Below are 24,676 nucleotides of genomic sequence, written 5' to 3' on the forward strand. Positions count from 1 at the left end.
AAGGTCAAGATATGAGATACATTGAGAGACAACTACAAATTGCTCTTAATAGAATCATAAAGTGGGCCAACAGTAATGGTTTTAAATTTTCTAGCCAGAAGACAGTCTGCGTGTGCACTTCTGTCGCAAAAGAAATCTACCTCCTGATCCAGATCTGCATCTTAATGCCTCTTTGATCCCCGTTGAGCCAGAAGCAAAATTCTTAGGAGTTATCTTTGACAGAAAGCTCACTTTCCTTCCGCATATCCTAAATCTAAAGAAAAAATGTGCTAAAGCTCTCAACATGCTGAAAGCCCTGGCCAATACCTCATGGGGAGCAGAACGTTGTTCTATGCTCCGCATTTATAAAGCTTTAATCCGTTCCAGACTTGACTGTGGCTGTGTTATCTAAAGATCAGCAAGACCTTCTGTGCTCCTGAAATTGGATCCAGTCCACCATCAAGCGCTATGGATTTGCTGTGGAGCCTTCAGAACATCTTCAGTCCAAAGTTTATATGTCATCTATTTTGAATCTCTTTGGAATTCAGACGCAAGCAGTCTTCATTATAATATCATAAGTAATGTCACAGGCTGAACATCCTGTCCGACTCATGACATCTGATCAGTACTGGCGTCTTTACCATGCCCGTCCTTCATGTATCCCACTTTTTGATCTTTGCATTCACTGACTGATTGAAGAATTTAACCTAAATGATCTGCATCCCAAAAGCTTTGACCTTTTCGGTATTGCTCCCTGGCAAGAAGTGAACATTCACCTACTTAACATTTTTGGAGAATTAAAGAAGAGCAGTACCAATGATATTCATCACCAACATATTTTCCTAGAGCATAGAAGCAGTTATTCTAACTACAAAGCAATTTTTACTGATGGCTCAAAGAATCATGACCACGTCGGGGCAGCTTTTGTTTGTGATAAAGAAATAAAGAGTAGTAAACTTCATAAGGCTGCATCTGTCTTTACTGCGGAAACTTTTGCCATTTTGAATGCCTTAAATCTTTATCTCTAGGCAGAATAGCAGAAAATTCATCATCTACTCTCTCTGAGTGCTCTTAAATCAATAAATACAAATACCAGCCATCCTTTGGTCTTAGATATTTTAAAGGCACACCTCCGTTTGAGAAACACAGGTTATTATATCACGTACTGCTGGGTGCCTGGACACGCTGGCATCAAAGGCAATGAACTCTCCGATATTGCAGCAAAATCTGGTGATATTACCTCAGAAAACGATGTCCCTTTTACAGACATATGGAATTGCATTAGAACAAAGGTCTTGTTCAGGTGGCAAGAATTTTGGGAATGCCAAACTCTGAACAAATTAAGGCAGGTAAAACCCAATTTGGAGTACTAGGAGTCGAGAGGGAATCGGAAGGAGGATGTACTATTGACTCGCTTACGAATTGGTTATTGCAGACTGACACATCAGTACCTCTTGAAAGGAGATAATGAGCCTATTTGTGGCACTTGCAACGTTTCCATTTCAGTCAATCATATTTTAACCTGCTTCCAGCTTTTAGTCAGAAACGGGAATTTTATTTTAACCCTACGGATGTTAACTTAACAGATCTCATTGGAAGAAACCCTCACATCAACCTCATAAGTTTTTTAACCTGCGAGCACACGCAACGGGTATGTCATACCCATGTGCATTTTTCTCTTTGTATATTTCTCACCTATTCTTTCATAAAACGACGAAACTTGGTGTAGCTGAGTTCAAGGTCACGTACTTAAATGGGGGAAATTCCTGAGGTGACAGGTGCAACGGTTTTTTAGGAACAGCATTGTTCGGGCATGTCATACCCGCGCGTGTACTCGCGTTTCTCAGTGAGTCACTTCGCACTTCTCGTTTTCAAGCTTTTAGTATAGGTTTTTCTTGAGTTGTAAGCATGGCGCCGTATATTCCTTACGATGAAGAGATGAAAAGATTGAGAAATCTTCATGAAACAATTTCTTCTGATGAGGATTCATTTAGTGAAGACGATGAAGATGTTGATGACGAAGAATATAATAGTAATCATGATTCATCCATAGAGGGTAGTGATTCAGATACAGAAACAGAAAATAAAACTTTGGAATGTAGCAATGAGTTTTATGTTGAAAACAATGGAGTAAAATGGAACAAAAATAAATTCCAGACTAATGTTAGAATTGGCGCCAAAATATTATAACTAAACTCCCTGGAAATACGAAGTATTCTAAAGACGTCTCAACACCTTTAGATTCCTGTCACTGCTTATCGATGAAGATATGTTAAAACATGTAATCGACAATACAAATATTTATATTGATTCAGTACGTGGAAATTTCACTCGTGAATGGGACGCGAAAGCAACAAATGATTTGGAAATCAAAGCTTTAATTGGATTGCTGTATTTATGTGGAGTTTATAAATCATCCCATGTGAACGAAGAGATTTGTGGGCAACAGTGGACATACGAGGGCCATCCAGGAAGTAGATTACGTTTCCGTCTGTGTCCGCTAGGGGCGGGGCTAGCGCGGCCATCTTGGGGTCAGAGCGTTGCGCAGCTCAGTCTGCATCTAGCCGTGCTAGTGAGAGGTTCGTGCTGTGCTCCGTTCAGATACTGTGACGGTTTGAAATGTCTGCGTTAATTGAAAATCCCGCGAGCTGCGAGGTGCGCTCAGTAATAAGGTTTCTGACTGCAAAAAACTGTAAACCGATAGAAATCTATCGGCAGCTTCGTGAAGTGTATGGGGACAACATTATCACTGAAGGTGGAGTGCGTCAGTGGGTCATAAGATTTCAAAATGGCCGAACCAATGTTCACGATGAAGATCGAAGTGGGAGACCCAGCATAGTGACCGCCGAACTTCTCGAAAAAGTCGATGCTAAAGTCCGTGAAAATCGAAATTTCACAATAACGGAACTTTCTTTGAGTTTTCCACAAATTTCGCGAAGTTTGTTGCACGAAATCATCAGCGAAAAGCTTGGTTACCACAAGTTTTGTGCAAGATGGATTCCAAAAATCTTGACAGAGGACCACAAAAATCAGCGAATGGCTGCAGCGTTGAACTTTTTGGACGCTTACCATAAGGATGGTGACTCTTTACTCGATCGCATCGTTACTGGTGACGAAACATGGTGAAACATGTGAACTGTGAAACGAAATTGCAATCAATGCAGTGGGGGCACACAAGTTCTCCCCAAAAACCCAAGAAATGCATGCAAACAATGTCGGCAAGGAAGATGATGGCGACTGTTTTTTGGGACAGAAAAGGTGTAATTTTGGTGGACTTCCTGGAAAGAGGCACTACAATAAACTCTCAAAGGTATTGCCAAACTCTCCAAAAACTCAGAAGAGCAATTCAAAACAAGCGCAGAGGAATGTTGAGCTCTAAGATCTTGTTGATTCACGACAACGCCCGGCCCCACACGGCAAATGTCACTCGTAAAGTTCTTGAATCTTTTAAGTGGGAGTTGTTTCCTCATCCGCCGTACAGTCCCGACCTGGCACCGAGCGACTTCCACCTATTCCCAGCAATGAAGAAGTGGCTGGCTATGCAGCGTTTTGATGACGACGCACAGCTGCAAGAAGAGGTAACGAAGTGGTTGAAGGCGCAGGCGGCCGAATTTTTCGACGAAGGAATTTCCAAGCTCGTACATCGCTACGATAAATGCCTTAATTTGTATGGTGACTATGTAGAAAAGTAGTATTTGAGTGTGGCTTTCATCTGTATATAATAAAATTTGTTTCCTATACTTTGTTTATTTTTTTATTCCAAAACGTAATCTACTTTCTGGATAGCCCTCGTATTTCGGGAAACAATGTCAGTGAACCGATTCCTCTTTCTTTTATGATGCCTCTGTTTTGATGACATTAGAGATCATCCCAGTAGAAGAGATGTTGATAAATTAGCTCCAATCAGAGAATTTTTTGGAAATTTTGTTACAAATTGCCAAAAGGCTTACACTTTAGGAGAGTATGTGACCATTGATGAGAAGTTGGAATCATTGTGCCTTCAAACAATATATGCCCAACAAGCCAGCAAAGTATGGCATAAAAATATTTGCTCTTGTAGACGCAAGGGTATTTTATACCTGGAGTATGGAAATTTATGCTGGTAAACAACCAGATGGGCCATTTCAAGTTGAAAACGGTGCAAGCGAAGTTGTCAAACGTTTAATAAGGCCCTTATACAACTCTGGTCGAAATTTAACAGTTGCTAATTGGTATATGGGATATGAATTATCTCAAGATCTCCAAAAGAAGAAAATTACGATAGTAGGTACAATGCGTAAAAATAAGAGAGAAATCCCACATGAGTTTCTGGCAAAGCAAAAAGAAGCATATTCTTCAATTTTCGGTTTTCAGAAAGAAGCAACACTTGTATCTTATATGCCGAAAAAAATAAGAGTGTGATACTGTTGTTCACAATGCATTCCGACGATCAAATCGATGAATCTACTGGGGAATTTAAAAAGCCTGAAATCATTATATTCTATAACATGACAAAAGGAGCAGTCAATGTTGTAGATGAGATGGCTACAGCAAGAGTAGCACGTCGATGGCTTATGGTGATTTTCTTTTCAGTGTTAAACGTGGCTGCCATTAATGCAAGAATAATTCTACTATCAAAGAAGGAACTACCAACGGAATACCGTACCAGGTGTACTTTTCTCAAAGCCTTAGGGATGCAGCTAATAGAAAGTGTTCAAAGTGAACGACGACGAACATCTGTAGTTCCTGATTCTAGAATAACTCTGACCACCGATGAACATGTTAACAATAAACCATCTTCCAGAAAACCTAAAATTACTTACAAGAGGTCTACAGAGTGCTCCAAGAAAAAAGATAGAAAGACTAGATTCATTTGTGAAAATTGCAGCAAAAGTATATGTATGGAACAAATGACCTCATTTTGTAAACAATGTTCAAAAAATTGTAAATAAAGAATTTTACCTCTCCTTATTCTTTCATATTTTGTCTAAAATGAAGTATTAACTTGGTTTTACATTTTAATTTCTTTTAAAAACCGATTAATTTTATTCGGCAAATTTTAATTACAAACTTTTCATTCGGGTATCACATACCCGGCGCGTGTTCTTGTGTTCGTCGGATCGGTGCGTGTGCTCGCGGGTTAAAAGACATCTCCTTTTATCATATGATTTGAACTACATTTTATCCTGCTCTACCTGTTGTTAGAGCTTTTTTCAGTCATTTCTGCCTGGACATTTTAAAGTCATTTCTCCATGCCTTCATCAGTATTTCACGTTCATTTCATCAATTCACTTGATATTTGTTTATGCATCTTGAATTTTACTCACCATTTGTCTGGCACATACTAACCCTCGAGGCTTTGTGCCATTTAAAAAACCAACCTTGGATTTTCATTTCTTCATGTCACTGCAAAATGCTTTAAATGACCTGGAGTTCACTTCTTTGAGACCGTTAAATAGTAGTTCTGTAACTTCTTTATAAATAAACCTAATGATTTCTTTTAACTAAAGATTTTTCATTTTTCAAGCTGTCAGGGAGATGGCAGGGGAAAAAAAAAAATGGTGCTTATGTGATTGAATGAAATTTTGTTATGCTTTTCTATTGCTTAATTTGAATATATCATCACAAGACTGCAGAATGTTTTGGATGATACAATGTATTATAGTAAGACTTTTGACCCAAAAGAAGTCCTTAAAGCCATTTTATTTATTTTCTTATTGTACTCTCAATAAAATGGTTAAAGTTTTAGATATTTCATCATATTTTTATGTTTTTATATACTTATCATATTTTATATTAACAAAGTAGAAAAATTAATAAAACAGGAATGAGCTCTAAAAATTTGCTGCTGTCTTTAAATGCAGGATGTTTATTTGCTTTAAATCATTAATGCCCTAATTATCTTTTTCTCAAGCTCCTTTAAGTAAATGTAGCAAAATGCAACTATTTAATGAAGTAGCAGATGAATGAAGTGACGAATTTAATGAAAAAAACCTTTTTTTTTTTTTTTTTTTTTTTTTTTTTTTTTTTTTTTACTTTACTTTACCAGTGTGCAGTTTTGTCATTTAAACTACCTTCAAAGTTCTGATTCCTAAGTGTTAGTGCTTGGGAATAATATTTCAGGAAAACCAACTTTGGGGCTTCAATTTGCATGTGCTGTTTAGTTCTGGTGCATGAATCTGTGTCTTGTTGGACTGCATGGTGGGTGGAGCTTAAAAATGATTTAGAACTAGTCCCAAAAAACTATTTGAAAAACTGATGGGAGTTTAAATGTGTTTAAAAAGACTGAAACTGAAGCAAATGCCAGTGAATTATGCAATAGTGTATTTCCTCATTTCAGAGGGATTAGGTATCCCAAAACACTTACTTCCATATCAGAGCAAAGGAGCAGCACAGGAAGAACAAATATCATATATAATGGTCATCTTCATTTCATGGAACTGTTGATGCTTCTACCAAAATGTCATTAACATCAAATATCTGAGCAGTGCCCATCGTCCTGGGTGTTTGCCAGTGCAGTAGAGCGCTGGCAGAGACAATCGTGTAGGTGAGCATGTCAATGGAAATATGTCTCTTTAAATCATTTGGCTATCTCTCCAGGTTGTTTCCTTACATCACAAGCTTCCAAGCTATTGCCATCCAAAAAATTATATGAATATTAAATTAAATATATTCTGTTTATTTACATCTGAATGATCACATTTATCAACAAGATTTAGATTTCTTATAGATGAACTGATTAAGATTTTTTTGTAAAACAGTTGCTTGAACCTTTTATCTTAATGATGTTAATGGCTATAGTCCATTCTGGGGAAGTAAATATACCAATTCTTGAGGCAGAGAAACTGATCAAAGATCGTTGTCTTTGTCTTCTCAGTAATGAACAGGATACCTACTTCATGAGCCTACAAGGATTTTGCACACTCTTGATCTGGCCATCTCTTTATGATTTCTCATGCCTTTTTGGAATTTTAGTGTTGAAAATTATTCTTATAATATCAGTCACTTTTACCATTTTTGTATCTCTCGCTTGAGAAAGAGAATCTCATGTTAGGATGTCTTCATTTTAAGCTTGATAGGTCAGACTGGGAACTCTTTTTGTCTCTTACAGAGTTCATAGAAGGAATGTTAAATGATGTGTCTGTTGATGCAGTGAAAATAGTTATTGATAACCAGGTACGGTGTCTACTATGTATGCCACATTAGGAAAATTACCAAAATGTTCAAAACTGTGGTGGAGCTGTGAATGCCAGAACATGTGGAGATAAGAGAGATGCATGGGGAACTTTTGTTAGTTATCATACTTTGGCAATCTTTTATAATTTTCAAAACAACCAAGAATTTGAATGGAAGAAGTGTAAGCTGCAAGAGCCAGAGCACTTCGTGTTTGGATCATTTATCTCACATAAACTATGAAAAATGGTTAAGAAAGTTTACGCAATGTATAAAGACACTAGCTTTCTTTTTTGGAAAAGGATGGTTGAGTGATTAGAAGAAACTGTGAATACAGTTGGTGAGACTTTTGCTGCCGTTTCTAGTGACCGAAATTACTTGCCAGCATTTCTTTCTGTTGAATATCGTTTAGAGGAAATTCCGATTACATTCAGCTTTCCTCTTTGGAGTCTTGTAATGGTTATTTTACTGTGCTTGAGCTAAGGAATTCTTTGTGGGAGACTAGTTCTAGTCCATATCCTAATGGTGTCAGTTAGAAATGATGAAGGATTTTTCATTAAGACATTGAGCAACTCTTCTTGCTGTTTGCAGTTAAGTGTAGAAAGAGCTTACTTTTCTGATTGCATGAAAGAAGACTATTATTATTCAAATAGCTAAACCAGAGAAAACCCCAAATACCTCCAGCTACTGGCCTATAACATTTACAAATTATATGTGCAAACAATTTAAAAAAATTTTAAACTATTGCCTGATCTGCTACTAAGAAAAGAAGAAAGTAACTACAGTACAATGTCCATAATGCGGACTCGTCGGGACTTCGGCGATTCCGGATTATAGATCATCAGTTTAAATCTAGTAAGATGGCATGCAGAAATTATACAATTAAAAATATGAAACCGTAATTTATGAAATAAAGAGCAATTATGATCTAAAGGGTATCAAAATTTACAAAAAAAAAAAAAAAAAAAAGCTTAATATTTATTTACTTTATTAAACACTTCTTTCAATGTAAGTTGTTTAAGTTGCTTCGTTTTTTGTGCTAATACTTTCTCTTTAATTCTCTCTTCTATAAACAGACATAATTTCTTGTTCAGTTACAAAGTTCCACTGTTCAAATCCTGTAATTGCTGTGTCGAGAATACCGACTAACTTGTCAATCGGAATTTTTTCGTTTTCAATAACCTCTCTGGCACTTTCTTCACTATCGGAAGCGTGCATGTAAACACTTTACTGGCTTTACGCACATGACGGACGTGCGCATCAAATGCGCATGTGTAAGTTTGTGGCTTTGAGGTCCAGATTATAGATCATTCCGGATGATGGACGTCCGGATTACGGACTTTGTACTGTACTATGAAAAGTAACCTTGCTATATCAGTAATTTGCTTAAAGGTAGAAAGATCATCAGTATTATCCTCATTTTGGAAACCTGAATCTGTAAAGTCCTTGTCAGAAGAAACTATTAAATTCAGTATTTTACAATAAGGCATGAAGATACAGCATTTTGTATGACTGTTCTGCCAGTCATTATTAGCATCAATGCACCAGTTTTCATACAGGAATTTTTGAAGGATAACCCTTTCCAAATTAGAATTAGCTCTGTGCTATCAAGATACTTTCTGTCAAGAAGACATTGTGCCTCGATGTTGGGTTCTTAATTTTGTTCTTTTTAGTTTAAAAATAAATTTTGTTCTAAAGGAACTTTTGTGTATTATTTCAGGAACTCTGTATTTTGATGACTTCCAGATAAGATGCCAAGTTACAGATTTGAAATGTGGAGACAACTGCAGTTCTCTCTGAACAGGGTATAGAAATGGTTGTTAGGCATGACTTAGTGTTTTCTAAACAGAAGACTATGTGTGTACATTTGGAAGATGAAATTTTCACTCTGAGTCTGAAGACTGTATGTGTGTACATTTTAAGATTAAATTTTCACCCTGAGTCTGAGCTTCACTGTCAAGACTCTGTGATTATTGTAGCATCGAAAAGGAAATTCTTAGGAGTGAAATTTGACTGAAAACTGACCTTCCTTCAGCATGTCCTGTACTTGAGGAAAAAGTGTTTTAAAACATTGAACATTCTAAAAGTTCTGGCGAACACTTCCTGGAACATGGATTATTGATTGCTTCATATTCATAGAACACTTGTTCACTTAAGATTAGACTATGGCTTGCATGGCCTTCTGTATTGCTGAAGCTGGGTCTAGTACATCATCAGACTGTGCATATGTATTCCAGAGCATTTAAAATGTGTTTAGCCCAAATTATATATGTTGGTTGATACGAACCACCCTTCGGTTAAGGTGTCAGCAATTATCTCTTTGCCTTCATTTCAATGTACTTTTACACTCTGACCGTCCTAGTAAGGTTGCTTTGTTTGATGACATATGCAATGTCTTATTTGAAGCTGGACTGACTTCTGAGCCTTGTTGGTCTATAAAAGTTTTCCCAATATTTGAAAAACATCACATAATGCATCCAGGCACTAAAGCATTTTCTGTTTCCATCTGGGGAGATTGCACTAATTACATTTCTTGACATTTTCCAACATCCTGGCAAAAGAGATAATCAGGAGTGTATATATAGGCAGTTTTTCTTGAGCACAGGTTATAAGTATGCCATTTACATTCCTGTATAAGCAAATGGGTCTAAAGCATGTGGTCATATTGGTATCATTTTGTAACGGGCAGCTGCATGAAGGCCAGATGAGTACATGACGCCTGGCTGCTATATACAACATGCTTTTATTCATATCTGGGCTATGCAGAAGAAAGTTTGTTATATACACTCAAAAGTCGTTAATCCGGACTCGTCAGGACTTCGGCGATTCCGGATTATCGATTTTTCCGGATTATAGATCATCAATTTAAATCCTTTAAGATGGCATGCAGAAATTATAAAATTAAAAATATGAAACCGTAATTTATGAAATAAAGAACAATTACGATCTAAAGGGTATCAAAATTTACAAAAAAAGAAAGCTTAATATTTATTTGTTTACTTTATTAAACATTTCTTTCAATGTAAGTTGTTTAAGTTGCTTCGTTTTATGTGATAATACTTTCTCTTTAATTCTATAAACAGACATAATTTCTTGTTCAGTTACAAAGTTCCGCTGTTCAAGTCCTATAATTGCTGTGTCGAGAATACCGACTAATTTGTCAATCGAAATTTTTTCGTTTTCAATAACCTCTGTGTCACTTTCTTCACTATCGGAAGCGAATTATAATGACGAGGAATTTGATTTAAATCATATCAAAGACGGAGTACATTGAGATGAAATACTACATTTAGTAAGGAATTATAAGCCAAATAAAATAAAAATATCTGCCCTGAAGATAAGGATAGTGCTGACAGATCAACTTTCAATTCATGGCGCGCCACAGCATTCCCCCCCCTCATCGCCGCAGAGGAGCGTGAAATTGATAAACAGATTTTGGAATAGTTAGCTAAACAAAGGATTATTCTTTATCCATTTTTTGCAGCAATTCCACTTTTTGTTTAATGGACTTCGAAACATACTTTCACTTTGTAGATCCTTTACATATTAGTAAATATATATCGGAAATTCTGTTTGACATAATCGAAAGTTCAAGCTTATTTTTATAAAATTGCATTTACCGTAAAGGTGCATATTCGCTGCCGTAAAGGTCTTACCCGCATGCATCAACGCGACGCATGCGCAGAAAGTTTGTAGCTTTGAGGTCCGGATTATGGGTGTCCGAATTAGCGACTTTTGACTGTACTATATTGATTCGTTTAGTGCGCTGACCATTTATCCAGAATCCTACAGTAGTTGATATCCAAAGACTAAACATAAGAAGCAGGGGTATCAGGTCTTTTACTGCTGCATTCTCAGACACATGAGCAAATGAGCTAGCAGCCAGAATTGCAAAGTTTGCTGTCGATTTACCCATTTGACTTGTTTTTTTTAGAGGTATTATCAAGGTCATCAAAAAAGAAGTCCTGATCACATAGCACAAATCTGAAATTTTCCTGATCAAATAGCACAAATCTGAAAGTTGAGAAGTGAAAAAAACTAGAGTAGAGTATTAGGAGGCTACTTAGAAATTGGAAGGAGAAAGTCTTGTTAACTCATATAAGAATCTGTCATTCTTCAGTTACCCACAACTACCTTCTAAACACTAAAGTTGAACCTGTAAGTTCCATGTATAAAGCAGTTCTGTTTGTAGATCATTTTTTTAATTGAGTATCCCAGGTTTTGACAGACATTGATTGAAGTACTTTATTAGTTATTCAATGTTTACTCAATAGAGAGGTCAATTTAAATTTATTTTGGTATCTAAAAGAGACTGGAATGCATAATTTAATCTAAACTAGTTTTAATGTAGTTCAATAACTTTACTGTTTTATTTTGTGTACTGAAATTTTATCTGATTTTATTTTTGCATTAATCTTGTGAATTTTATCCATTTGTCCAACATAAAATCATTAAGTTTTCTCTGTCTTGTATTTTAGTACATATATTGCTGTTTTATCTGTTTTTATACTTCCATTCATGTTGCGACTTCATCAAGACATTACCAAATTATCATTAGAATATTATTTGATGTGTTTTAAAATTTAATTTTAACAAGAAGGGACATTTGTTTTGCGTTTTATGACCTTATGAGGTTATGCACCGTTGAATAACAATCCAGTCCAATCCGGATGTAAAATAACAGTGGTATTGTCATTTGGGGAAAATTTCGTCTTTTTGGAGCCAAATCGTAGGACAGAGAGTTAATCATAATACTATTATGGATTATTAGTGGTTGTAAGTTTTCATCAATCAGGAAGTACAATATTTTTGTGGAATGCATAAGTTTAAGAGGTGGATATGCACTAAGGATTAGAGGTTTACAAATGATTAGAGGATGTGGCTGTTTGTTCTTCAACAACTTTTTTTTTCAGTTCTTTTTTCATTTATTGTGTTTAAAAGCACATTTCCTTCCAAGTGGTTCTAGTTTTTGCTGTGTAGAGAAGATTGCCATTTTTTTATTCCTTTTGATTCATTGCTTATAATTAAATCCACATGCTTCTTTTCTGGCTTCACTCTGAATGCATTTCAGCTTTAATTATTCTTAAATTGTTTCTGTTTTATGCCATATAGTTGGAGAAAACTAATTTTTGATTTTTGTTTTTTTTTCTTTGCTTTATACCAGCTCCCATTGTAATTGGCCTTCACAGTCCTTGAAATTTATTCTGAAAAGAACGATCCAGCTTAGTGTTAAATTAAACTCAATAAAAATGAATTTTAATAATATTGTGTATTTTCTTGTTATTGCAGTCCCTTTTATTTAAATGATACCAAGATTATTGATACATTACCAACATATGTTTCAAACCATCACCAAATGGCTGACAGTTTTTAGCATTGTCCTCATTGCTTGGTAAATCAGAAATAGTTAACATATTTTGGAAGCTATAGAGTAGATAGAAATACAATAATAACATTTGGCATACTTGGAACTCTTCTTGTGTTGGGGGAGACTAGGTGACAGTGGTTAAAGCTTCTAATCATTTGGTAATAGTTTGATATGTGCGGCACAATTTATTGATAATCTTGTGGCTGTTTAACCCTCTGAGATACATGACCGGCTTATCCGGTTATAAGATTTTTTTGTCACATGGACATATTAGCTTATAATTTAACACATTATGCTTTCTTACTTTCTTTAATAATACAAATGCATTATTAAAGAGGCCAGCAGCACAATGGCTCATAGGTGAAATGTCAGATTTTTAGGAGTACATTGAAAAGGTATATATGCAATACCTGCATCAATCTTCACATTTTTAAGGAATGCAGTGGTACATTTTGAAGTATAAATTGTTGTTTTGTTTTGATGTAGTTTCACTCTTTGAAAGTCATTGGGATAAAGAAATGTAATTTCTTTTATAAATATTGAACATAAAACTTTCTCTTGATAATACATTAAGTTTATTTTTAATATTTTTTCAGCTCTTCTAATTTTTAATTTCCCACTGTAAGGTAATCCTGCAGCAATCGTAAACCCTGTACTGAAATTTTCTTTGCATTGATGGAATCAGGTTTTTCCATTGGATGGGAAAATCTTATAAAACCATTGCCCATAATTTTTTTTAATGGTTAACTTACAAAAAATTTAGTGCATGGTTGCTGTATACTCTGAATGAAAGAGTGAAAACTCCAGCATTCCACTATGGTTGTACATTTTCTTACTTCACCCTCAGCTACTTAAGAGCACAAAGTTTTTTTTTAAAAATTTAACTGTATTATCACTAGTGATGTAAAATGATGTATTTATATCAATATAAAAAAGAGAAGACTCAAGTCTCCACTGAAAAGTAACATTTTGGTAATCCATGCAAAAGACTGATATGTATTTGATGGGATGTGTAATCAGGTACAAAATCTTTGAAAACTATAGTCAGTGCAGAGCTTGATGTTGAACAAGTGGCTGCTCAACAAAGCAATCTTATTGCTTATTTTTCAATCAGATAGCAATTAATACAGGTCAATGCCTGAAATCCTTTTGAGAATTTTCTGGATTTTATTTCATCAGTTTAAAGCTAGGCATAGGTAAAATTGGGCAGCATGTCATAAGTTCACCATTGTTCGGACAGATATAGTACTGCCACATTACCTGTACAGTTCCATCCCATTTTAAGGAAGAGCACCTCAGGGTGGTGTGAGACGCTTCCTCTGCCCCTCTTTCCCTGCCAGCAACCTTTTGAGGACTTTTGGATTGCCATGTATTTTTGAGTGTGGCTTTGCCGCTCAGGCACTGTATCCTTACAAATATACATGCCTTCTTTGGGATTCGAACCGGGTTCCAAGTATGCCTAGTGTTATTATTGTATTTCTATTGGGCATATTGGTATGGCAATCAATGTCATTAACCACTGTACTGGCTGGGCAACTCAATTTAAATTTAGTAAGATGACATGTAAACATGATAGCTTTGGGGCTTTGCTTATTGTTAGGTTAGAAAACAAAATGCTGACCCAGCAGCATAGCCAATGGAACTGCTCCACGTTGCAAAAATAAAAAAGTTTAGATGAGCAGAGCAGTAAAAATTAGGGATGGTAAAATTTGTTAATTTAGGCGAGGCACTGGGGAGCAGCAAAATGTGTAGCACCTACCCTACCCCACCTAAAACTTGTCAACTGCCAGAAGCCAATCAATATTGCTGACTGCCATATTGAAAGCTCAGTTTCAAATCTTAGGGAAGACATGGATGTTTGTAAGCCTATAGTGTCTGCGTGGCAAGGGGATGCTTAAAATACATGGCGAGCCCAAATCCTCTGAAGACATTAGTGGTAAGGGGCCACCCAAATGGGAGATTGGTTATTGACTTATTGCCATACTCAGAGGCCCAAGTTCGAATCCCGAAGAAGGCAGTAATTTGTCTATTCCGGAATAGGAGGCAATGGTGGCCCGTGTATTAGGTGTCTTAATAATAAAGAGACCAAAGCTTATGGTATTAGGTGCCTTCATAATAAAGAAACCAAAGCTTACGACTTTAGGTAGTAGCCGATGCCTATTAACTGCTAGAGCCTGTCATTTGGGAGGGTGAAGGTTAGTGGTTTTGAAAGAGGAATCGGAGACTCTCGGACCACACCCTGAGGTGTTCTCCCTTTAAATTCCTTCTGAGACAGAACCTTAGCAGTTAGCTAGACCTGTAGATATCTGATGTGCAATTTAGATGCACAAATGCTGGCCTTGCTTCATTGTGCACTTGTATGTAGCCAGCAGGTGTTTGAAAGTGATATGCAGGAATTTGTTACTGGGAAGAAAAATTGCATTTATAGCATACATGCCTGCTTCTTTTTGTTGAGTATTATGTTCTCCATTTTCAGATTTCATAAGGGATTAAATTTTATTATTATTTATTTATTTTTGGCCAGAGATCCAAATATTAGATTATTCTGGATATTGGACTTTTTACTGTACTTACTGTGCAAGGGCAGAAAAGTATTTCTTGTAATGCAATTAATTTTATTGATATCAGAAATGTTAAAGAACTTTATTTGAATAAATATAATTGCACATAATTCTGAAAATAGATTACAGTAAAGTTTTATGTGGTAAAAGATATTGTTTATAAGGTCTGTCTGCTCTACCAAGATTAATGTATCTTAGTTAAGTTTTAATATTATTAAAAATGTAATAATAAATTTATGTGAAAAATAAATTTAAGTATGGTTTTAAAATAAGTGCATTTTTGCTTTAGGCGAAGAACCTTACGATTATACCACTTTCTCCAAACTCTGCTCTGCAAGCAAAGATGGCTTGTATTATCACACAGAGCAACTTCCTCAAAAGAGGCAGCAACCCTTATCCAATTCTTCTCATTCTTCGGAAGAGATTAAAGAGAAAAGACGTTCAGTTAATTCTGTGACAAGAGATTCTTCTTCAAGCCATGACCATTCTGGGTAAGAAGTATTAAGATAATTTAATAATTACCTTCAATTATATATGTGTGGGTTAAGAACTGCTGTTCCTTTAAATCTTACTTCTAAAAAAGTAGGGCTCTAAAATCAATAGATGGTATAAAAAGTAGCAGTGTGTGAGTATGGAAGTTAGGTTTTTGAATGCAAGTATTTTAGAAGATTTCAGGGATCATTTCTGTTATAGAACATTCACTAAACAATTGTTTTGAGAAAGATATATATGCCAACCTTAATATGTGCACTTTCATCACAAATTCTCTTGGACTGTAGCAAACATTTTTTTAAGCATAAAAAGTATATCTCTGTGGTTAGTTATTTCAGTAACCAAAAAAGGGAACAAAATGACACACTTTAAAAGATATCCAGTAAAGGTAATTACTTTTAAAAGAAGAATGCTATTATAAAAGATCTTTTAATGATGGTCATTAGTTGCAAAAATCTTTCAATAGAAAAATTTTTGGTGCATGTTACTTTACAACAGAAAAGATCCAAAGTTAGTCTAATTTCAAAAGCTAGTACCTAATTTCATTCATATCAGTTTAAGTTTTTTTTCAGTTTTATTGCATGCACTAGTTTGTATTTCTTGTGCGTGTACTGTAAAGTGTAAATGTTGTGTTTCTTCAAGTATTTAAATAAACTTGTAAAAAAAAAAAAAAAAAAAATACTGTCATTTGTTATGCTTACTTTCAAACTGTTAGTCATTTCTTCATAAGATTTTAATTCAGGATTTATGCAATCTTTTCCAATTCTTAGGCTTTTTGAAAATGATATTTGGTGCCGTAAAAGTCTTAATTTTGACCAAAATCAGCAAAGGGTCTTTAATTTTACTTATCTGACATTTCTTTCTGTCATTCTGAGTGTTGCTAATTTCAGTGGCATTTGAAGTAAAGTTCTTAGGATTGATGTTTGACTGAAAATTTACCTTCCTTCTCTACATCCTATACTCGAAGAAGTGTTTCAAAACTGAATGTTTTAAAAGTCTTGGAGAACATCTGGGTAGAGGATTGTTGCTATTTTCTTCAGATTTAAAGAACAGTTGCTTGCTGCAAACTTGCATGCTGCTCTGTTGTTTATGATTCTACACAGCCTTCCGTTTTATTGAAACAGAACCTTGTTCACCATCAGGCTCTAGATATATGCTCTAGAGCATTTAAAACATCTCCAGTTAAAAGTTGATATATTGACTGTTGCAAAGCCATCACTTCAGTTAAGGCCTGAGCTAATGTTTTTATTATTTCAAAATTTTATTACAACCTGGTCATCTTCATAATCTAGTTTTGTTTCATGATGTGTTTAAAGTATAACCAGCCTTTGGGTTCACTTGTTAATTGAAGAATATCTGATCATGCTATTGAGAATGCATGTAACAAAGCTCACCTTTGAAAAATTCGGCTTCTGGACATTTACCGTGATTTTTGCGAAAGATAAACTAATGTTTTGGCATATAGGCAGGGTTGTCTTGAGCACAGGGAAAAGTATAGTAATAATTTTTTTTGTTTACTGATGGGCCAAAAGCAGTTGAGCATATTGGTACATCATTTATTAAACCATTCTAGATTTTAGGAATTTCTGCATTTTAGATCATCAATTTAAAACCTAATAAGATGACATATTGAAATCGTAAAATTAAAAATGTGAAATAGTTATTTATGAAATAATGCAACAGTTAGTGCAATAATGATCTTAAGAGAATCAAAATTTACCCCCTCAAAAAGCTTTATATTTATTTGTTTATTTTATTAAATATTTATATCAATGTATGTTGTTTGAGCTTTTTTTTTTTTTTTTTTTCCATATGTGTGCTAATACTTTCTATTTAATTTTATAGCTAAGCACATTTTCTTTTGTTGATTTACAAAGTTTCATTGTTCAAGCTGTATAATTGTCTTGTTGAGAATTCGCACTAAACTATCATTTAAAATCCTTTCATTCTCAAAAACTTCTTTGTTACTTCACTATGGGTAACAAAATTTTCTTGATTTAAAACCATACTACAGACTTTTTCATTTGTTTATTGATTGCTGATGGGCTTATTGGAACCTTCTGTTATGTCATCTTTATATGTTTTATTGGATTTGCTTAAGCTATTTTCTTTTATAACTCTAAATTAAAATTTAACTATTAGGAATTTAAATTACCTTTTACTTTTCGTTTTTGTATGTTTTCGATATGCACTTTACAAAGTTTAAGAAATTTTTCCTTTTCTGTAGTTTTGTTTTTTCCTGCTGTCTTATTCTTAGTAATTTGCACATTATGCTTCTTTGGAATTCCGAATAGTTAATTTTCAAAATTAAAAAATGTTCTTCCCTTGTTTCAAAATTTTGATTTATAGTCTATCTACTATTTTTATTAGCCCAAAGGGATCAGAAGGGCTGTTAATTTCGTTTTGGCATTTTGCGTTGAAAACTTCATGTTCGGTTCACTGTTCAAACTGTTGCCACCAAATATTACAGCCCTGTATTATATTTAAAGAAATTAAGTAATGAATAATCTGCATAAATGTATGTATGTTTCTTGTATTATGATAAAACAACGGTACCTAGAGCCATCAAATTATGAATAATGTACGTTTCCACCCGAATATGGGTATCTGGAAGCCCAAATTTGGAATTCGTTTTATTATCTATTTCATATTTTGTAAAACTTAACACGAATTTTTTCTTAAGAAACTCAATGATTTCAAAGTGAGCAATGGCAACACTGTATGGGATGGGGGGAACATTTTTGTCTTCAGTGTACGAGACTATGCATCAGAAATCCTAAAGATATGCTCATTTTAAAAATTATTTTGCGATATTGCTGTTTAATTTAATTTTATGGTTTAATTGCAAAACACAATATGTAATAAATAAAGGTAACAAGCACAAAAAAGCCCCTTTGGGCTTAATGTAAAATCTGAAAGCTTCAGATTTTTTAATATTATTTTTATTTATTTGTATTAATTAATGAATTTTTGTACATTATCCAGATATAATTCAGAAATGGACTCTGTTGATAATGCTTTTTGTTGCTTCTTGACAAAGGAATTATCATCCATTATTTATAATTTTTTATTATATTCAGAAGTGGACTCTATTGATAATGTTTTTCGTTTCTTCTTGACAAAGGAATTATCATTCATTATTTATTACATTTTATTTAATATTCAGTAATTGTTTTACTTTCTTTCAATTTTCTTTTTCATTTTCATTTTTTTTTTTTTTTTTTTTGTTTCACATTGTTTTTTTAGTCTGTCCTTTCCTGTTAGATTTTTATCATTTTTAATTGATATTATTTCTATATATTTTATCTTAAAGTATGTATATAAGATAAGTATTATATTTTTTATTTTGAAATACATTTTTTTTATTATTTTCTATTTTGTTTCTTTTTAATTTGTATTAATGCTATTTTGGGATCTCATTGTCATCTTTTGATTCTTCAGAGTGAGGTTTGGCACCATGAATGAATTTTAAGTCTGCTGTTCTATTCTGATTTAGTATTTTACTTTTTTGATTCATCTGTATTGATACTCATTTCTTTTTTTTTTGTTTGCTTTTTAAATACTTATTATCATTCTTTTTTATTTTTGAAGTTTCTTAATTATTAATATAGTTGCTAATGATTATAATTCTACATAAAATTTCTTAAATAAGTATATGTAATAAATATGTGCTTTCATTTTTAGTACTGGCACCAGAGAAGTTCATAATAAGCTAGAAAAAAACAGGTAATTTACTTTCAGCTCTTGTTTGAAATATGAACTTTCATTAAATAGGGGAAAAAATAGACGTATTATAAATGCTTAAAATATGATAGGAAACTGGTTTAAAACTATAAAGACTGTTTAAAAATGCTATGAAAGCTGTTTAGATTACGTAAAAATGTTTTATCTGGCAAACAAGATGACTTCTTTTTAAGATTTCATGTATGAAATGAGGTAATACAACAGAGAGTTAAAAAGTAACCTCAATAAGACATGAAAAACTAAAATAACATAGTATACATGGTTGCATTATAGTTATGGTGTGTCTTACCTTAGGATTAGTGCAGAAAGGCTCATTTGCTCATATAGAGAATGTGGCATGAAAATACAATTTACCATGATGGCTGTTCCGTGAAAGTATGTACAAAGGGCTATAGGAAGCATTTTTCTGATGTTTGGTTATTGAAGGTTGGAAATCAGGTCATTCTTTGGAAGAAAAAAAAAAAAAAAAAAAAGCAGTATTATATGTACCTGCACATCACTTCCCATTTCCTAGTGAATCCCTCTAATAACAAGCATTTACTTGTAGAAAGTTCAGTATAAGCAATGGAAAAAAAAAAAAAAAAAAAAGAGGGTAGGCATCTTTAGCTAAGCAGTCAGTTGGGTATGATTTTTCCTGGGAAATCCAGTCTAGTTTATACTAAAAAATGGAACATCTGCATATTAAAAAAATTATGAAATAATAATTTCATCTTTTTTATCAGTATAGTCCTATTCTTTATTACCACTTATTCTGCTAGTGAAAGAATATTAAGGTTGCTTTATTAGTCCAAAGGGGCAATTTGCCTTGAAGGACTATTAATTTCGTTTCGGCATTTTGATTTGAAAACTTTAAATGTCGATTCACTTTTCAAACTGTTCCACCAAATATTACAGCCCTGTATTATATTTAAAGAAATTAAATAATGAAGAATTTGCATAGATGTATAAATGTTTCTCGCATTGTGATAAAACAACATTACCTAGAGCCATCAAAATTTGAATAATGTTATCTTCCATAGAATATGGGCGTGCAGAAGCTCTAATTTGAATTTGAAATTTGTTTTATTATCAATTTCATATTTTGTAACACCTCAATGAATTTTTGATTAAAAAAAGTAAGCATTTTCAAAGCGAGCAGTGGTAACACTAAAATATATATATATGTAAGGGATTATGCGCCCTTTTCCAAAAATATTTCGAAAGCTGAGGACGGAACCTCTCGGGTCAGTTTTTTCATTTCTATTGTCTTGGTTTTTGGTCCTACTAAGACCCTGCGACGTTTTTTTTTACTTACAAAATTGATTACATTTTTATTTGTTTACAGCACCATTCTTCTAATAAAAGTTACATACTCTAATAAAAGTTACATATTCTTTAAGGTTTAAAGGACCAGCCCGTACGTTGTGATTTTTTGACTAATAGCAGACCGCTATTTATTTTATTTTATTATTTTTCTACTTTGATTTTGATTTTTATTTTACATTGCTGGGAATTATAATAGCTTTTGACACCTTAATGTGTTTTTCAGCGGACACGTCGGGAAAAAGGAACAGAGGAGTGGAGCTACAAAAAAGGATTTATTCCAAAAAATTTTTTAGGAAATACTAATGTTCTTTTATAAAAAATTTTTTCGCATTAAATAAGAGCTTCAATGGTCTGTTTCACGAAACGCGTAATAGTATTTAACCTATTTCGTAAAACAGTTTTTTTCCCTTGAAAAGCCAACTGAGAGTACGAGTGGGTTAATTTACCATTTTTCCGCTATTTAATTATTGTTTATTGTAAATTGTATTGATGCATTTTGTGTCTTCATTTTAATTTTAATTTTAGTATAGGCATTTTATATATTGGCAATTTTTAATTTTAATTTTTTATGTATAAGCATTTTATATATTGACATTTTATAATCTATGTTTTTATACCTTCCTTATATATATATATTTTTTTTCCGTCGATCTATTTTTCATGTGAGTTAACCTTTCACATTTCACAACAGTCAGATTAATTAATTTTTTAGTGCATTAGCAAGTCTTCCAGCATTGAATTTGGCAGTTTTATCGCGTATTTACAGTTTCTCCAGTTTTTCCGGACAAATTTCTTATTATTTGTGTAGAACTGTGTTACAATATTTCGTGGAGCTACAACTCCTGGTAACTTTTTAGCAAGTTCGCAGCAATGTTCCTACCTACTACTATTCTTTCAAATCTTTTTGCAGCATTATGCGCAAAAGTTTTTGAGACCAGATAGGTCTTACGTCTAATCACCAGTTAGCTTTACATTTTCTTTTTCAATTATATAAATTTCTACAAATAATATAGTACTCAAATGCATAAACATGAAAGTGTCAGGGACGGTTACTCGAGTTAAATAGAATTTCTCTACAGTAATTGATTTTTACTCCAAATTGAATTGACTAAAATGCTTCATAAGAATAAGTTCTTTGAGTATCAGCATTGGTTCATAATTCCTTCTATTCGTGGAAATATTTGGCCTGACTAGAATTGCCGGTTTGGCTTTTACTTATAACTCGAGTAAAGACGAAACACTTTCGTATTTACGTATTTTTATCAATTATTGTTCATTGAACGGGAGTTGGTTTGTTCCCCTTGAAAAGTCAACTAATTTCCGATCAATGACAATAATTACGTGTTTTAATTTTTCCTTTTACAATTGAAATTTTATTCTTCATGATGATTTAAGTAAAATAAAAATTTATTAAAATGATAATAGGAATTGCATAGGTTTTCAGTCCTGTACCACAAACAAAATGTTACAATCCAGTTTTAGAGAGCATTACAAATGCAAAGTGGAATTCTGACTTCATTAAATAAAATTTAGTTTAACTGATCCTGTATTCTAACATCATTTCAATGTTTCTTGCATTTTTACTTCTTCGTATGAACAGGGTTCATACGATCCTTAAAAGTCCTTTAAAGTCCTTAATTTTTTCAAAAATGATTTTTGGTCCTTAATAGCCCTTAATTTTGGCCAAAATGAATAAACGGTCCTTAATTTTGCTCATTTGACATTTCTTATCATTTCTAATGATTGCCATTCTAAGTGTGAATTACGATTTCTCATGAATATGGAATTAAAATTACACGGCTCTTAACCAATCTGTTGGAGGATTTGCGTTGGAAACGATTAAAAAAAACAATTAGCTACTTGAACGAAAGTATCAGTGTCTGATTGGCTATTCACGCAATCTTTCGAAACAGGTGTTATCCATAAATTTAGGCAGACTGTGACGAAAGCATGAAGCCGGAAGTTCTTTAAGAGGCGAAAGTGATGATGAAGGAGCTCGAGAAAAAAAAGGGGGGGGGGATTCTGAAAATATTTGCCAAAATTAGAGCAATTCCAACCTGGAAGGCCACAACCCTTCCGACGCCAATAGGAACGAGATGCCTGGAAAGTGCATTTTCAATAAACTGTGGCTTCATCAAGCTGACTACAAAGACTGGATATTGATGGATGGCAATCCTTAAATGTGGTTTTTGTCTGAAACAAATTGAAATTTCTAGAATGGTAGAGTCAGCGCTGAAAATTCGCATGAAAATTAAGTTTCGTTTTATCATTTCAATTTGTTTTTACACGGTTTTGCTTAGCTTAATTTCTGTGTTTGTTTCAATTAAGCCATAAATTAATTTATCATCACCTTCTACGGAGTTTATTCTCTTTTGCACATACTATATGTATGGGATATCAGGATTATGAGTTTATTTCTGCAGAGGGTCAGTTATCAATTTCGCGATAAATCTGTTGGCTCCATTTCGATTTTAGGTCTCCAAGGGCAAATTCGGTAACGCTAGCCGAGAAAAAGTGAAGTTCGGGAATACGTTTTGAAGCTTCAATAGACAATTAAGTATTTGGTTTAAACCTATGTTGTTGATAGTAATGCATAATTTTTGCTAATGGCGCTACAATTATTAGTTGAAAATAACTAATTAAAAATTTTTTAATATTTTTAAAGCTGAAAACAACTAATTGAAACTAATTTTCCTGAATTAACTAGACGCAAAATTAACTTTCAGGAATTATTAAAGTTATTGGGTAGAAGTTTAACTGAAAATATACATTCCGTATTATATATATATATATATATATTTATACAGTACAAAGTCCGAGGTCTGGACTCGTCGGGACTTCGGCGATCCCAGATTTGAGATTTTTCCGGATATTAGATCATTTTAAATCTACTAAGATGGCATGTAGAAATTATAAAATTGAAAATATGAAATCGTGATTTATGAAATAATGAAGCATTTATGATTTAAAGGGTATCAAAATTTACAAAAGAAAAGAGCTTAATATTTATATGTTTACTTTATTAAACATTTCTTTCAATGTGAGTTGTTTGATTTGTTTTCTCTGCTAATACTTTAGGCTAATACTATAGACATATAATTTCTTGTTCAGTTATTAAGTTCCATTGTTCAAGTCCTGTAATTGCTGTGTCGAGAATTCCGAATAACTTGTCGATCAAAATTTTTTCTCGTTCAGTAACCTCTCTGTTACTTTCTTCACTATCGGTAGCTGTATTTTCTGGATTTAGAACCATACTACAGATTTCGCCCTCTGTTAAATGATTGATGATTGGGCATTGTCATCACAATGAAAAACTTCTGTTTAACTTCGCTAAATTCTGCCACCTGGTGTGGCCACGCGAGCTCTGGCGCTGGTTCTGGCTTTATGTGAATAACAAATCAGTTATTCTTAATTCAAATAGCACTAAATATAATCGTTTGTCCTATGAGTATCATTAACAAAATCTATTTTTAGCATAAGGAAAGAAATTTCTGCTAAATCTCCCCTTGTCAACATTTTAGCGCATTAAACTTAAATCTGTAATTAGATAATACTCTGTTATTTGGCGTCGCTGCATGATTCATCACTCAAGTTGTCATCCGTTGATAAACATGCGGTGATGAAAGCAAAATACAATAAATAATGATTCGCGATTTCGTCATCAAGGATATAAAATATTAGTTGGTGTAAAATTAACAAATGTTTTGGTTTGAGATTATGCCAAGCAGATACGCAGCTATGGAGTCAAGTTACTATTTCACAAATTTATGCTAAATCACACAAATTACAATTGTTACAATCACACAAATTTATGCTAAAATAATTATTTCTTCAATAATGAGATATTTTATTTAGCGCCAAACTGAGATTAAGAATCAGGATTTCCGGCATTTTTTTTATGATGAGGGAAAAATATCTAATGCGCAATTGGTTGGTGGTGGCTTTGAGGTCCGGATTTTAGATCATTCCAGATATTAGATGTCCGGATCTCTGACTTTGTACTGTATATATATATATATATATATATATATATACATCTTTTAAAATATAACTTACCAGTATGGATTCACTCTTT

At 33.5% G+C, this 24,676-nt stretch overlaps 1 protein-coding gene across 2 annotated transcripts in view; it reads left to right on the plus strand.

The window, feature by feature from the left end:
- The window catches only part of LOC118199660 (uncharacterized), a 102,405-nt gene that overhangs the window by 12,508 nt on the left and 65,221 nt on the right, over nt 1-24,676 (plus strand). For both annotated transcript variants that reach the window (XM_085819327.1, XM_085819328.1), the window contains exons 2-3: nt 15,350-15,551; nt 19,237-19,278. In XM_085819327.1, coding sequence (XP_085675453.1) covers nt 15,350-15,551; nt 19,237-19,278 — 244 coding nt within the window. The remainder of the gene's footprint in view (nt 1-15,349; nt 15,552-19,236; nt 19,279-24,676) is intronic.

Source organism: Stegodyphus dumicola, chromosome 6 (genome assembly GCF_044657685.1).
Source record: "Stegodyphus dumicola isolate Sdum_Otavi_A_Nest chromosome 6, ASM4465768v1".
Classification (NCBI taxonomy): domain Eukaryota; kingdom Metazoa; phylum Arthropoda; class Arachnida; order Araneae; family Eresidae; genus Stegodyphus; species Stegodyphus dumicola.